Genomic DNA, 17203 nt, shown 5'->3' with positions numbered 1-17203 from the left:
ACGAAGACCCAACATAGCCATAAATAAAATAAATAAAAAAATAAACAAAACAAAACAAAACAAAAAAAACAAAACAAACAAAAAAAATCCAATCTTGAGCATATTTTCAGCTCAAAGAACATTGAAAATATATTAACTTTTTCCTCAAAATAACATTAAATATAAATCCTTAAAAGCTCTTCAAAAATCAGATTGCATCCCAAGTCTGACAATCTATTACTAGAAACCAGAGCCTGTGGTTAAGACAGGTAAAAGACAGGTATTTAAGGTATTTTTTTTTTTTTAATTATTATTATTTATTTATTTATTTATTTTTGGCTGTGTTGGGTCTTTGTTTCTGTGCGAGGGCTTCCTCTAGTTGTGGCAAGCGGGGGCCACTCTTCATTGCGGTGCGCGGGCCTCTCACTGTCGCGGCCTCTCTTCTTGCGGAGCACAGGCTCCAGACGCGCAGGCTCAGTAGCTGTGGCTCACGGGCCTAATTGCTCCGCGGCATGTGGGATCTTCCCAGACCAGGGCTCGAACCCGTGTCCCCTGCATTGGCAGGCAGACTCTCAACCACTGCGCCACCAGGGAAGCCCAATTTAAGGTATTTTTAACAGGGATATGTTAGTCTTTCTACTCCACTCTGGTACCATTAAGTGAATCATTCCTCCAATGCATTAGTGAGGGAAAATCACTTAGCGGTAAACCAAGACAACTTAAAATACTGACTTTCAAAAAACGGCCCTGAAACCAGAAATACTTTCACTAAGACATTAACATTTTATAATAATTATTACCATCTTAGGGAAATAAGTTCTTGCCTGCTTATGTGATTAAAACTTCTCCTTCCTACAAAAAAGTATTACCTGCATGCCGAAGCCAAACCACTGCGAGGTTATATCTTTCAGAGCAGACTAGCGCACTAAGGAGGGGAAGTGCAGAATTATATTCACCAACATCCAGAAAAGCTTCAGCAACATCGAGATAGAGGTCTCCCATGTCTTCGGGATTCTGTTCCACGAGTGTTGTCAAGAGAGGCTAGACCCCAACAGTTAACAGCCGGAAGTCAAACAGTCATTACAAATACGCTCATCTACTTATATTTCTCTTTTTAACATATATACAAGTTATCTGAGGCAAATCTAAGAGGAGAAAGGCTTAATAAAACCAGCTTTAAATAATCACTTTTTAAATTCATTTCTGAGTCTCTATTAAAAAGAATTCATACTGCTGTCATTCACTCATTCAGCCACTGCTTCCGAAGGCCTGTTATAAGGCAGGCATTGCAGGAGCTAGGGCAACACTGACCTGCTGTGCTCTTCCTCTGGCAAGTCAATAATGCCCAGGCCTCAGGGCCTCTGTGTCTGCTGATTTTCTGGAAAGCTGTTCCCTCCGGTACCTGCCTGGCTTACTTCATCACTTCCTTCACGTCATCATTCAAATGTCACTTTTCGGGGGAGGCTTTTCTTGACCAATTTAATAAAATTGTAACTCCTCCCACCCCCAGTATTCCCTATTCTTCTCTGATTTTTCTCCAGAGCACTGATCACCAACTAACATCCTATATTTTATGTATTTATTTTATTTATTATCTAATCCCACTAAAACAAAAGATCCATGAGGACAAGGATTTGTATATTATTTTCAATACTTTATCCTAAGGTCTGCAAAGTAGATGCCCAATACATTTTTTAATTCAATGAAATACTTAGTCCAAAGTCGGCAAAAGAGAACAGCTGTCAGAAACTGCCAATTGTCTAAAAGGCCCAATCTCACATTCTGATCTCTGGATTATTCTCATTTTAAAAGAAAAACAAATTATCATAAGCCCATTTCCAAACACTTAGCTTTTAAAAGACATTCACACAAAATAATCTGATGTTTACTGTGACTTCCTGGTTATTAATATGAAATCTAGGGTCAACTTAAAATTTCTTGTTATCTAAACATTGTAGATTTGATCTAAAGTATCTTAAGTACAAATCTTAATGTTACTTACATTAAGTGGTTCAAGGATGTTGAGATGTACAAGGCAGACCATCAACTTCACTGTGATATCTATTGGCACACCATCTGGTATAGTGCAGGAAACATTCTCACCAGCTGTGGATTAGACAGACAGACAAAAAGTTCCTTTATGTAATCTTAGAAAGTGGGGCAAATGAAGCAAACTGTACCTTCTATGCAAGATCTCATTTACGTCACTCAAAGCAAATGATTCTACAGTCAATTCTAAGTTTGGCCAACTCTAGTTCTAGGTTCTTACACCTCTTTCGGTCTGTCCTTTGGTAGCAATTATCCTTCCTATTCTTTTCCTAATACCTTATCCACTTACTGAAAACCTACATAAACTCCCACACCTTCTATCAAAACTATAAAGAACTAAAAAACAAAAGTGACAAATACGGATACATGAACTTCCTCTTTTTCTTCTTGAATCCAAAAGCCTCTTTTTAGTCTTCACTACAAAGAGGCTGAGAAAGAGATAAAGTAATAGTGTGCTTAAGTCTGAAGTAGCATTTTATGTGAATGCTTAAGTTTCAAGTAAAATTTTTTCAATGCTTAAGTTTGAAATAAATTAGTAGAGAGCATTTTAAGCCCTTTTTGAAAAGTAAACTGCTTCAGTTCTAAAGGTTTTTGATAAGTTGCTCGGTAATTCATTCTTTTTTCACATAGCACTATCAAGACCCTGGGTCAATGACAAATGCCAAGTTCAAATGGATGTATTGAGAAATAAAAGGGACTGAAAACACTTTTTTTTAAAAAAAAGATTACCTGTGAGTGAACACTCACAAGAAAAAGATATGGAATCTCTGTTACGAAAAAATGCTCCTTGGGAAAACTTGTTATGAGAACACTAACTATCGATTTCAAAATGCCACATTATGAACAAGAGAGGATTACGCACACTCTCCTATGCACAGGAAACTACAACTTTTATTCTCTTCTGAAGCGCCTTCTTCTGTAGTTTTTTTTTCTAGCACAATTCCAGAAAAATCTGTAATTACCTAAAAGAATGGGGGAAGAAAAGGAAATAATACAATAGGTATGTATGAAAAACCTTTTCACAATGCAAAGATTTGTAGTTAATTCAAATAATCCTTATAAAATATAAATAGGCTATAAAAAGCAACAGTATGTCTCTTTAAAATAAGGAACCACTGTGATACATTAACATTTTTATATATTAACTAATGCTTAACTGAAAATACATAATTTCTCTATATCAAACCAATCTAATTTTCCCAACAGATTAAGAAATGTATCATAGCAATTAGTCTGGCTGCTGAGTCCTGCTACCCTGAAGGACACACATATCTAGCACCTGTGATAACGGCAATAGCTTTTATTATATGGTAATTACATTTTATATTTCATACGGGATTATTATAAAATCTAAATGTGTCCATACAGACTTTAAATATATAATTTAAAATATAAGTAATTTAATATATATAACTAAAATGGGGAATTGTCAATTTGTAAGAATTTCTAGAACACAGAAACATGTTCAAAACCTAACAGAGAAACACGTAAGTGTTCCTACCTCCAAAGCTCTGTCATATTGTTTATTAGAAATGTATAGTTCAGCTGCAATGTTAACATCTTCCATGGAGACTAGGCCCTGGTGCTTTGAGAAAGCTTCTTCAATTATGTTAATAGCTGAAATAACATCATTGGCTTCATAGTAACTCCTAAAATATTAATGGCAAAATGGATGAGTGCTTATTTAATTCAGATTATAAAATTCATTTTCTTACACAGACCCTCTAACTATTAACTATGATTTTCATCTTCTTAAAGTTTGGGAGGAGGAAAAAAACTCTTCTTTAAAATCATAATCAGAGCTGATCCAGAGAAAAATGTGTAATGTCATAACATTACACATCTCAGTCTCCCAAAGCTACTTCATATCATTCTAGCTCACTTGCTCTGTAATGCAATACCAACAACTTTTCTACCTCAATGGGATCTACAAAGCTTTGATCCTACCACTTTTTCACTGTCTCTGCACCCTTCCTGTCCTCAGTTTCCTCCTTCTCTGTGATCCATCATTATAATTACTCCATTGCACATCTCAATTCTCCTGCCCTTCTCTCCCTTTATCAAAATCATCTGATAAAAACTCCAACCCTGGTTAACCCAAATATGCCTTCATCACCAGCTGTCCAGCTGCCCATGCTCACTAAACTCTAAATTAATGACCACAAACCTCAAGTGGGCCCATGGTGCTGGTCAGGAATCTTACTACAGTTACCAGTCCAGTACTTCTCAAACTTGAATGTGCACACAAGTCAACTGGGAATCTTATAAAAAGGCATATTCTGATCCAGTAGTGCTGGGGCAGGGTTGAGATTCTACATTTGTGACAGGCTCTCAGGTAATACAAATGCTTCCGGTCTGTGGGGTAGCAAGACCTCAAGGACCCAGACAGCTATTTCACATCTTCTCCTCTACAAACCCACAATTCTCCCATCCTCACTCTCAGCTGATGACCTCACTTCTTATTTTACAAAGAGAATCAAATCAGACATCCCACATACTCCCAACACATCTACCTACTTACCCATACCCATGGCCATATCTTCTGCCTTCTCCTTTTATCATAAGCCCAACCCTCAACTAGATCCCATTCCCTCCAATCTATTCAAGGATATCAATCAAGAAATTGTCCCTTCTCTCATGAATCTTCAATATGTCCCTTGGTTGTAGATCATTCCCACCTGAATACAAATATACTGTAATTTTTACCAACTTAAAAATTATCTGTTATCCCTACAATCCATTCCAATTACCTCCCCATTCTTCTGCTCCCCTTATAAATTTCTCCAAAGAGTTGTCTATCCCCCAGACTCCCCCCAACCCATCTCCAATGTTCATACTTAGTCCTCATTTTATGTGATCTACCTGTAGTATTTCATACAGATGGTCATCCCTCCTCCTTGAAGTGCTTTCTTCAGTAAAAAATTCTAGAATATCATGTTCTCCTAGTTTCTTCCAACTTCACTGTCCATTTCCTACAGTCTCCCTGTTGTTTTCTCCTCATCTTCCTGACTTCTAAACACTGTAGTGCCTCAGGGTTTAGTTCTCAGAACTCTTTCTTTCTCTGTTTCCCCTCCTCCTGTCCCCTCCCCCCATCTCTCTCTCTCTCTCACACACACACACACACACACACACCTTCCCTCATATCCAATATATCAGAAAATCCTTAGAGCTCAGCCTCCAAAATACATCCAGAATCTGGTTATTTCTCACCATCTCCTACGGCTTTTACCCTGGTCCAAGCTACATTATCCCTTCCATGAATTACTACAATAATTTCCTAACTGTTCCCCCTGCTCTATCCTTACCATTACTCAATCTATTCTCAAAAGAGCAGCCAAAATTGATGCATTTAAAATTTAAGTCAGATCAAGTCACTCTTCTACTCAAAAACTTCCAATGGCTTCCAAACTCATTCAGATTAAAAGTCAGAGACCTTATAATGACCCACAAGGGCCGAGGGATCTTTTCCTGATACCTCTCTAACATTACCCCTTCCTGCGCTCCCCCTAAACCCTCAGCTTCCATATTGTTCCCTGAGCATACCTTTGCACTTGCCATTTCCTTTGCCTATAATACTCTTCCCTAATATCTATTCCCGTATCTCCTTCAGTTCACTTTCAGGTCAGTATGACCATAACATAAAGAATTAAGTCCTTCTCTAATCCCCCTATTTAAAATAACTCAGTCCTATTCCTCAACTTATCTCCCTTCCCTGCTTCATTTTTCTTAATATCACTTACCAACATCTGACATACTACATATTTAGTTGTTTATTTGCTTACTGCCTGTCTCCCCCAACTAGAATGTAAGCTCCTCAACAGCAGGAAATTTTAAAACTCATTCAATACTGAATCTCCTGGTGCCCTGTACAGTGCCTAACACCTAATTTATATTCAATAATTATTTCTGGAGGGAAAGTAGGGACTGAGAGAAAGTCTAATCAATCAGAAGTTATAGTAACAGAATTCCATGTAGGAAAGACTTCTATGGCAGTGGCAGAACTGTTCATTACCACCCTTTCCTGACAAGATTATAAATACAAGTGGAAAACAAATTTACTCTCATAGGCCATCTAACAACTCATAAAGTAGAAGCCTACTGGGCTAACCAGTATGACAGCCAAAGATTTGACTAAAAGAAAGTAACCTGGGAAGATCCTCAATGTTCATCATATACATCAGGGATCGATTAAGGGTTGCCTCCCCTCAACAAATTTCCTAAAAACACTTCCAGGATTCCTACATAGCCCATCTTTGGGAGCACAATGAGTGATCTCACAGCTAAGCATCTTCATGACAATGGCCATGGAATTAATAGGGTTAACCTAAAATACCCAGATCATAGATTAACATGGTTAATCCTAGGTTGAAACAGTAGACATCCTAGAAGAGAAAGCATACCACAAGGCATTATGTAGCCAGAATGTTCCCTGCTTTGTTTTGCTGCACAGCATATCAGAGAAGAGAATGTAGTTGGGCATATTTTAGAATAAAATATATACCATAGTCAGTAGCATGTGCCAAATCTATAGAAAAATTTTCATCTTAAAATGTTATTCTAGTACAGACTCAAGATAAAATGATTACAGAAGATTTCAGAGCACAAACATTTCAATAGCACATGTGCAATAATTTAATATTACTGCAAATGTACATAACTTCAACTAAATTATGAAAACCTGGGAACCTAGTCATCCTTTCAGAACATGCTCCATTTTTAAACTTCTGAGCATGTGAAAGATAATCATATATCCAAATTTTTCTAAACAATCACACAGTTGACTTGGAAACAGAAGAGTACTGGGGGAGAAAACCTCTATATTTAAGCAAAATATAAAATACAAGAAGCAAAACACTTCACTGAACCTCAGTAAAAAGTATATTCACATCAAATACATGCTTCGATTTCTAAAATAAGATGATTAATGAGCATTTATATATATTTCACTTTGAACTTACTTTGCCATATCTCTAGCCAACTGCATAAATCGTTCTCCATCAGACGGAGATAAAAGGTTTAAAATACGCCTATAACCATCCATTGCCATTTTGTGATCTCCCATCTGTTCATAAAGGCTTGATCGCTCCCACAGATAACGGACATTAGTAGGTTCATATTTAAGTGCTAAAAAGAAAAAAAGGAATACAAATAATAGATTCATCATAAAAAGGGGTTCATGGTACCTGGGTGTGACCCACCTTCTTTTCAGAAAATCTATTAAACACTCTAAACTAATTCTCCAATACAACCAAGTGGGTTATTCTGGAATAAATCTACCTTCACAGGAACTCTACACTAGGCTTGATCTAAGACCAAATAGAACCTGAAATCTCCATATTAATCTCCATTTGGTCACTGAAGTCTAATATTAACCCTCAAGGAACAGCTTAGAACCAACACTGATCTTGGTGGGAAACTGAAGGTCCTATTCTTCTACCAACTTTTGTGCAGTATTAGCTCACAATATAAAGAAAGTCGCTGATAAACATGAAAATACAGGGAGCCCAAATACTTACCTCTGGTATAACAGAATATAAGGAATAAATATACTTCAGCTAACATCACCCCAGAAGAGCAAGTACATAGATCAAAAAACCTATTATATAACATTTTATCAAAGAAAACGAGAAAAACATTTTTATTACCTTTTGTGTAGCAAAAAATAGCCTGCTTAATATTGTCTTGTTCCAGGGACATTTCTGCCAATCTAACCCATTCTTCAGTGTCACTGGGATTTAAATGTGCAGCAATCAACTCAAACTGCAGTGATTTCTCCATGTCACCTTGGTCCTCATATATCATAGCAAGAGTAGAAAATGGCTCATAAGCCAAAGGAGCTATAATGAATATAAAAAAAACAAATTCCATTGGTTGAGGGAAGAGGCTTGAGCTGATGTCAATTCCATGTTTCACACGATGGATCCTTTCTCTAATATTTAAACTTTTAAAATAACTTGAGTAGAATTATACAAACCACTTAATGGAATTTAGAATAAACAGTAGAGGGGATTCGCTGGTGGTGCAGTGGTTAAGAATCCACCTGCCAATGCAGGGGATACGGGTTCGAGCCCTGGTCCGGGAAGATCCCACATGCTGCAGAGCAACTAAGCCCGTGCGCCACAACTACTGAGCCTGCGCTCTACAGCCCGCGAGCCACAACTACTGAGCCCGTGAGCCACAACTACGGAAGCCCGCGCGCCTAGAGCCCGTGCTCCGCAACAAAAGAAGCCACCACAATGAGAAGCCTGCACACTGCAACACTTGCCGCAACTAGAGAAAGCCCACGCGCAGCAACGAAGACCCAATGCAGCCAAAAATAAATAAATAAAATAAATAAATTTATTTAAAAAAAAAGAATAAACAGTAGATTGTATTTGCTTTAGTATATTTTCACATTTTTAAAATATTCTTTTCTGTAAGCAAAGTGTAATTTCATGAAAAACCCTACTCTCTACCATGCCCCCTTCATGAAAATCCCCCTTTGCTAAGGCTAAACAGGGCTCACTAACTCAGCAAGTTCATCCTAATGAGCATCAGCCACATCAGTGGGGTTAAATCTTCATGATCCGGCTTCCACACCGAGGAGTATGGGATTAATGGACAGAAGATACGTAAGTAGCACCTAAATCCAGATTATCAAAGTGAAAGGTTAATCCACATTTTTGAAATAATGTTTTTGAATTGAGGTTCTCAGATCACAAGGGATTAAAATCAAAGGTAATTGTCAAAATAAACAATTATAAACAAATAAAGGAACAGATAATACTGAAAGTAGGAACCAAACAAAATATCCTAAAGGAAAAAATTCGATTAATCTTATTTCTGATGGGGTAAAAGAGGAAAAGCAGTGACCTCAAATTACTCTAATGAATAATCCAGGAATTTTACAAGATTTCTAAAAGGACCCTAGACTAAGTGAAAGGAAATGCCAAAATATTGAAAAGATAAATTGAAAGTTCACTCTAGTACAACTATCCCTGCCACTACGCAAGGCATCATTTGGCAACACATCAGGAGAGCAAAATAATAAATGTAAGTGATTAGTCAAAAAGTGACTTCTGAAGATATCCTTCAATATTCCTGAGGTTTGCAGTTTAATGGAAAGATGACAAGTATATACTGTGTCTTTTATCAAAAAGTAGATTAAAATAATCTAACACTGTCTGATTTGGAAAACAGAAGAAAAAAGAATACTCTTCAAAAGTGGTTTTAAAATAATTTGTTTGCCATATTTTAAAAAGACTAATACTATAAAAGCCTAAAACTCCTAAAATGAAACATTCAAAAACACACAAACTTAAAAAAAGCCTGTAAGAGTTCAATAAATATTAATGATATTTCATTGAATCATACTCTGCGATTTTTATTTTCTTGGCAATGACTCCCATTCAATGTGAAAAGTGGTAAATCACTGTTATCACAATCACCTCCAAGCTTCTGAATATATTTTCCAAATAGCACAGTGAGGTGCTCCTCCATTTGTTTTAAAAGTCAGACTATTAGGACTTCCCTGGTGGTTCAGTGGCTAAGAAACCACCTGCTAAAAAAAAAAGAATCCACCTGCTAATGCAGGGGACACGGGTTCAAGCGGAGCAACTAAGCCCGCACGCCACAACTACTGAAGCCCACGCGCCACAACTAAAGTCCACACGCCCTAGAGCCCATGCTCTGCAACAAGAGAAGCCACCGCAATGAGAAGCCTGCACACTGCTACGAAGAGTAGCCCCCGCTCGCTGCAACTAGAGAAAGCCCGCGCACAGCAACGAAGACCCAATGAAGCCAAAAATAAATACATTTATTTTAAAAAAAAAGTCAGACTATTAAACTGCTGTTGTCAATAATCCCCACATTAAACACCTTGTCTTATGATTTCCATGCACATTAATATCGCCTCTTCACGTTCTCCTCGAGCAAAGCGAATGTTGGCTTCACCCATGAGACCTCTCAGAGCTCTGGGAAGTTTACTCCGAGGCCTTTTCTCCTGTACAGAACAAAAATGACATTTAGATTCAAACAAAAAACAAATCCAACAAAACTTTCCTACAGTAGCAAGTTCAAATCACAGTAAAATATTTAAAGAGAGCAAAAATCAAACTGGTCAGGCATTACTAAATTACTAATTAGAACAAATGTGGAACTGGATGCTGTAAAATGGATTTATATGTCAGGAGATTTATGATGCAATCTACTGAAGATTCTCCTTTCAAATTTATCTACTCAGAATGAACTTGGTTAAAAAAATATCAAGTTACAATATGGAACTTTTAATAGCAAAACTACAGTACATTTTGAGACATGCAATAATTAAAGTTTTACATTTAAAAATCTCTAAAATGAAACATAAGAAACCAATAACAGTAGTTGTCTCATAGTATTTCCTTTCCTACAGTTTGAATTCTTTCAGAATATATGTATAATTTAAAGACTCTTTTTCAATTTCTATGTCACATTTTTACATTCCATTTATAAATACGAAAATAAGAAAATTTACTTTCATCATTTTCTTGGTTTCACGATTGAGAACCATCTCTAACACAAACACGTCGCCTGCAGTGGGTTGCTCAGGTGTCTCCTCCTCCTCCTCGTCCTCTTCTTCCTCCTCCTCCTCCTCATCTTCATTCTCTCCAAGCATGGAAGCAAAGACCTTGTGAACTGACTTACTGACTCCATCTGATGTTTCTCCTAAAGAAAAAGACATTGAGGTTGAAAAAGAAAAAAAAAAAAAGCTTTAGCATACTCACTAGTTGAAAGAAAAAACAAACAGTATTTTCTGGAATATACATTTCTACCCCAGCAACACCAAACTTGAAAGAAAAACACAGACAAATGAACACTCCCAAAAACAATCCAAAGAGGAAAGCTGTCACAAAGCCATGTATTTTACTCAGTAGGAATTGCTGACTCATCCTTTAGGCCTTATCGAGACATACAGGCAAAATTAAGTGGGAAATCAGAAGCACACACGGTAACTGTTAAAAGCAGAGAGGAAAAAAAAAATAAAAGAATTGTAGGACACAGACCTAAGAACTAAACAAGTCTGGTGGTACATAACTAGGAGGTATAGAACAGTGGTTTAAGGTGGTACATAACCAGTGGGTATAGCACAGTGGTTTAAGGTGAGGTCTCTAAAGCCAAGCTGTCTGGTTTCAAACTTCATCTCCATCTATCACCAGCTGTGTTACCTTGGGCAATTTACTGAAGCTCTCTGTACCTCAGTTTGCTCATTTGTAAAAGGGGTCAATAATGTCTGCCTTATAGGGTAACTCTGAGGATGAGATGAGTCTTTATACAGATGTACTTAGAAAAATGCCCAGCATATAGTAAGAGCTTAATAAATGCTATTATTAAAATTAAAATACTATTATTATTTCAGGAACAAAATAACATGACATATTTCATCTGTATCTGAGGATATCACTACAGTAAAATGATTTTTCTAAGTTCATAATGATTATCTCTTTTTTTTTTTTTAAATAAATGTATGTATTTATTTATTTATTTTTGGCTGCATTGGGTCTTCGTTGTTGCATGCAGGCTTTCTTTAGTTGCATCGAATGGGGGCTACTCTTCGTTGTGGTGCGAGGTCTTCTCATTGTGGTGGCTTCTCTTGTTGCAGAGCATGGGCTCTAGGTGCACGGGCTTCAGTAGTAGTGGCACGCAGGCTCAGTAGTTGTGGCACGCGGGCTCTAGAGCGCAGGCTCAGTAGTTGTGGCACACGGGCCTAGCTGCTCCACAGCATGTGGGATCTTCCCGGACCAGGGCTCAAACCCGTGTCCCCTGCGTTGGCAGGCAGATTCCCAACCACTGTGCCACCAGGGAAGCCCTCATAATGATTATCTTGAATGATCAAGAAAAGTTAAGTTTAGAAGCCAATTTTCTGTTAAAGCAGAGACAAGTAGCATATTTTAGAAAAGCTACAACAAAACAGTTAAAATTTTAAATATATATATATTCAAAAATCCTTAAGCTTATTCACTTATGTGAAATACCTCAAACCCCAAAGATGCTGGATAAATGAGATAGTCTATACACTTAAGGAAGAAGAGAATGAAAAAAACCCACACGTTCTGAGCAACAAATAGTAATTATTATTATGAAGTCATAATGATCATCTTCAAGAATTCTAAACACCCAAAATAAATATGAAAAAAAGGTGTAAAATAAATCAATAAAATTTATTACAGTACAGAAAAAAAAAAAGAGAAAAGTCATATGATCATCTTGATACAGAGAGGCATTTTTTTTTTTTCTTTTTTGGCCATGCTGCATGGCTTGTGGGATCTTAGTTCCCCAGCCAGGGATCATACCTGGGCCCTGGCCGTGAAAGCGCCTGGTCCTAACCACTGGACCGCCAGGGAATTCCCCCAGAGAAGCATTTGATAAAATCCAACACCTATTCCTAATAAAAACTTTAAGTCAACTAGAAATGGAAGGGAATACCTTCAGTTTGATAAACAGTACCTACAGAAAATTTTCCACAAACAGTTAACGGTTAATTATTCAAAGTCATCAGGAATGAGACAAGTATGCCTACTATCACCGCTCCTTTCAATATTTTACTGGATGTCCTGGAGGTCCTAGCTAATGTAATAAGGGAAGAGAAATAAAAGACACAAAGATTAAGGAAGAAATAAAACTGTCATTCACAGATGACATGATTATATACATAGAATATCCAAAAGAATCTTTGCACAAAAACTGTCAGAATTCATGAATTAGCAAGGTTCCTGGATACAAAGTCAATATACAAAAATTAACTGCAATTTTTATATCAGCAACAATTAACTGAAAATGAAATTAAAAGAAGTCCCTATTTGCCTGGTGCTCAAGAGTAAGAATTTTGCAGTGGAATTCACCAATGTATAGGAGGAAAAAGACAATGACTCCAGTGGCCATATATTCCAATTAGCAGACTTTACCTGTTCAAAACTGACCCCTTCCTCTGCTCTGAATACATGTTCACAGTTACCAAAGGTCTTGGTAAAGTTCTGGGACAATACCTTCCTGGGAAATTGGGAGTTTAATATCTTAAAAGGACTGATGGGATTATTTGAGCTGAGGCTAGTATGCCTGACTGCTCATGGGGAGCTAGAATGGGATTCAACTAACCACCTTTTTTTAGGGAGGGCCTAATGGCCACCTCTCAGGGGCAGCTTTAGGTAAGAAAACTGGCAGGCACCCCATGGTGTCTGGTACTACAGTTGCACCTCAAAGATGTGATGATGGAAGAGCAGCTCCTCCTCTGAGCAGATAAGGAAGGACTCACAGGTTTTAGAACAATTTCAGCCCCATTTTTCACCGCACTTGCCTGGCAAGGTAAGAAACTATAACCCCAATTTTCTCTCCTCTTTACCCTTTCCTCCCAACTTGGTCCAAGGAAGCAGGAACAAAGCCTGTTCGTTTTCTGTCCACCCTACTAGTGTTTTCTCTGTGTAAAGTCTTACTTATTTGGAGGGAAAAGAACCAGCCTCTATTTCTACCCACTAGGACTAGAAAGTTTAATTAAGTTCTCAATCAGACCTTACACCAAAAGCTAAATTCTAACTGATAGTTCAGTATCCCAGGTTACTTGACATGGGTAAATGGATACCATGAACTATCATCAGTATTCTGGTCACTAAAAAGATGTATCAATCACCAGAAATTAATAAATTTGCATAATAATTCATCACTTAGGCTCTCATGAGTTTAATTAGTCTGGGTACAGCAACCAAATATAATATCCGGTCATGCAGAGCTGAGGACGGGATCCTGGAATGAGGCAACATATCAAGATACCTCTTGTGTGTGTGAGGTCCCATATGGAGCCAACTGGCCTTCCACTCTGACATTTCTATCTTATCTCCCATAATTAAAAAAGTGGTTTGGAAGCCACTTTGTATAGAAGTATAATTCATTACAATTTGGGGGAGTATAGTCTAGAAGAATTAGTAGTCAAGTGAGAGGGTCAATTTAAAGAAAAATGACTCTAAAAGGCTCCCAAACAAATGCTGATGTTGATTTGAAACACTTCTCCACAAACATAACCCACTAAACTAACCATCATCATAATCAATAATTCAACAAATATTTATTGAGCACCTCTTACACACCAAGTACTATGCTCCTAATAAGCCAGGTATCAATGACAGAATACCACTGCAGGAAAAAAAAAAATAACGCTTTCACTAAACTATTAGGTACCCTTAACATTTAGTGCATTTAAGGTAGTGATCTTAACATACCTTCATTGACATCTTTGTCCTGAGATTTGGTAGAGTCAATTCCTGATGATGATGGAACTGCAGAGTCATTTGGATTTTCTTCAGCTGATGACTTGCCTTTTTCCTGAAGACTCTGTGATTGAAAATTAATTAATGATTCCAAAAACAAGTGCACATTTAGCGCTCCCCAGTTGAGAATACAGCATCTGCCTCATTCTCTATTTCTATGACTTGAGCTCTGAACACATACATACTATGTGGAATCTAAATTTGAATACTGCCAACGCATTTCATAGTACTTAGGTCTCATCCTTCAGGCTGAATCAGTCGTTTGTAAAAAATAATTTTTAAAACCTTGATTTTTTCATTAATCTACGCATTGTATCCTTGCTTCTTAAATGAAAAGAGACGGGGTGCTATTAGTTGCATGATTTAGCAAGGAATCCAACAGCTAATCTCAAAAGGTGTAATTACTTTTATTTTCCCTCGGACTTCAAGTGAGAAGACATGGAAAGTTCATGTATTTCCTCATAAGTATAAAAAAAAATGTACCAGAGATTTTGTTATCAGACAAGAAAATTCACTCTTTTCTGTGGAATATTACACCATTGGGAGACTCCTCAAAAATGGAAGCTCAAATCACTCCGTCTAGAAACAGAGACACTGAGGCCTAAAGAAGAGAGGTGAGTTGCGCAAGAAGACAGCGGCAAAGCTAGGACTAGAAACAGATACTGACTCCAAACTCTACTCCCCACGCCCCCCATTTAATCTACCAGCGTTATGCTACCCTCAAATAAAAAATGCACTATTTGCCAACAGAAAAAAAGATAAGTGGTTACCACCGAGACAAAAGCTTTTTGGTGGGTGAAATGTTTTGAAGAGGAGCTTAGAACAGGGACGAGGTGAGAACCCGAGTTTCGGTAATACGGGGAAGAAACTGCTGGAAGTACCCGGCCCGCCCCATCACAGCGAATGGGGTTACTGGGTCCCCCACATCTCTCTTAAGTGTTTTAAGGCGACAAGACAGTGGGGAGCATCCTGGCCCATTATGTCCTCACTTTCTTCTCACGGGTTTTTCTCTCTTCTCTCCGCCTTTCGAACTCCTCAAAGGAGATCTTCCCTTCCAGATAGTCGATGAGCTCCGGGCTGAACCCCGACATGTCTGCGGGGTTCTGATGTGCAGTTCCAGGAACCGAGACAGAGAAACGGAAGAGCAGAGGCTCCCAGACGCTACCCCCACGCCGAGGCGCTAAAAACAAGGACCCGTAGTCCTTCCGGGAAACCTGCCCGGCCTGCGCCGCAACCGCGGCGCTCGGGTTCCGCGGGAGCTTCTGGCCCCGCCTCTTCCTGGCGGTGTGGGCGTAGGCAGGACCCGGACTGGACCGCGGCTGGACCCTCCCGGCGACCGGGTCGCCGCGCTTGCCGCTGGGCTCCGGCCTCTGGTTTAAGCTTATTAAGGAGTTGGGGAAAAAAATGTGCTTTAAGAAAATGTTCCTTTATCTACATCATTTCCCGCAATTCTCCATTAAAATTCTGACTCTCAATCCGTTTCTTTTTTGAATGTTTGTTTTTTAAATTAATTTAATCTTTGGTGTAGTGATTTTTTTTTTCTTAATTTAACCATTTGCTCTGCCACGTGCACGTTCCGCTTTCCAGTTCTGCCCTGCCACAGAAAGCTAAAGTCCTCCCACAATTTATGGTTTAACTCTGCATCTCCTCCACTCAATGGCACCATCAGTTTTCCCCTCTTCCACAAATCCTCAAGCTCTCCCCTTCCTCAGATTCCTTCTCAGTCTGTAAATAGGTTATCTAGACTTCACGTCCCACCTCTAATTCTCACCCAAATTTTCTTCTTTTCTTAACAGTTAAACTTTTAGAAAGAATCAAATATTTGCTATGATTAGCATACACTATTGCCTATTTACTATACAGGCCGTGTACTGTCTTACGCATATCACATATCTCAAAATAATCCTTTTGGATTGTATTTATTTTATTATTTTATGTTATTCCTAATGCCAACATTCTGTATCTAATAAGTAGTAGAGCCAAGATTCAAACCCTGGTCTGACTCCAAATCCCATACTTGGAATTAATATGATATACTGCCTCTCCTCAGTGGAACGCTTCTTCAGCTCCTACACATTCCTGTGGTTTATATTTTACCTTGTCTTATAACTATTTCTCTGCTGTCCTCTTCTAAAGACACTAGTTAGCTGTCAACATCTTGAGAACAGCACTGCCTGATACATCTTTGTGAACTCTCCTCTGTAGGCTAGTAATCTATGCTCAAAACACATTTATGAATTCAACTGGATGGAACTGAAAGTGCCTGGGGAATGGGCAAGGGATAAGAGGTACGGAATGCAGCTCAATACGAAGCTGAGGTTAGGGACAAGTTACAGGGAGCCTATCACCTGGCTTGGCCATTGGTGCCTCTTTATGACAATCCAAATGAGGAAAAGCAACAGTTGGATGGGAGAATGAGGGGCCAGGACCTGTAAAAGGGGAACTTCCAGGTGAGAGAAAAAATATCTCACAGCTGGAAGTCATTCCTTTCTCATGATAAAGGATCCTCAGGGCCCTATCTGGGTATAAAATATGGGAGGCTAGGAGGGTGGGTTGGGTTAAGGTAATCCACAGAAATCCCTAATAGGTAAATTCCCCCCTGAATCTCTCCAGGCAGTCAGGGAACTGCATTTGAGAGGAAGTCGAGTCTCTAGTCCTAACTCTCCTAGGGGAAAAGAAGGAAATCAAAAGGAGCAAATCTGGTCACCTGGTAAGGAGAATGTTCTCCTAAGACCCAGATGGCTTAGACTAGCTTGTTTTGTTATTGGCTGCCTGGAATATGGGAATAACAATTGTGATGATATAGATTCACATTGCAGAGATTTGCAGCAGGGAGCAAGGGGTGGGAGAACAGTTTTCCTGCTGTGGAACACCTTGATGATGTGACAGGTTTTTGTTTGTTT

At 38.4% G+C, this 17203-nt stretch overlaps 1 protein-coding gene across 2 annotated transcripts in view; it reads right to left on the bottom strand.

The window, feature by feature from the left end:
• Positions 1-15685, bottom strand: part of GTF3C3 (general transcription factor IIIC subunit 3) — a 30857-nt gene extending 15172 nt beyond the window's left edge. Inside the window, exons 1-10 of one of the 2 annotated variants that reach the window (XM_082397335.1) lie at positions 15290-15685; positions 14253-14364; positions 10520-10710; positions 9886-10009; positions 7674-7865; positions 6987-7152; positions 3530-3677; positions 2891-2990; positions 1982-2085; positions 849-1020 (exon numbers count right to left, since the gene is read on the bottom strand). In XM_082397335.1, coding sequence (XP_082253461.1) covers positions 849-1020; positions 1982-2085; positions 2891-2990; positions 3530-3677; positions 6987-7152; positions 7674-7865; positions 9886-10009; positions 10520-10710; positions 14253-14364; positions 15290-15391 — 1411 coding nt within the window. In that variant the 5' untranslated portion in view covers positions 15392-15685. The remainder of the gene's footprint in view (positions 1-848; positions 1021-1981; positions 2086-2890; positions 2991-3529; positions 3678-6986; positions 7153-7673; positions 7866-9885; positions 10010-10519; positions 10711-14252; positions 14365-15289) is intronic. The other variant, XM_082397334.1, reaches the window with a different exon arrangement.
• Between the last annotated feature and the right edge of the window lie 1518 nt (positions 15686-17203).

The sequence above is a fragment of the Balaenoptera borealis genome, assembly GCF_965194805.1.
Source record: "Balaenoptera borealis genome assembly, chromosome: 6".
Lineage (NCBI taxonomy): Eukaryota > Metazoa > Chordata > Mammalia > Artiodactyla > Balaenopteridae > Balaenoptera > Balaenoptera borealis.
This window is presented reverse-complemented; position numbering and strand designations above follow the sequence as displayed.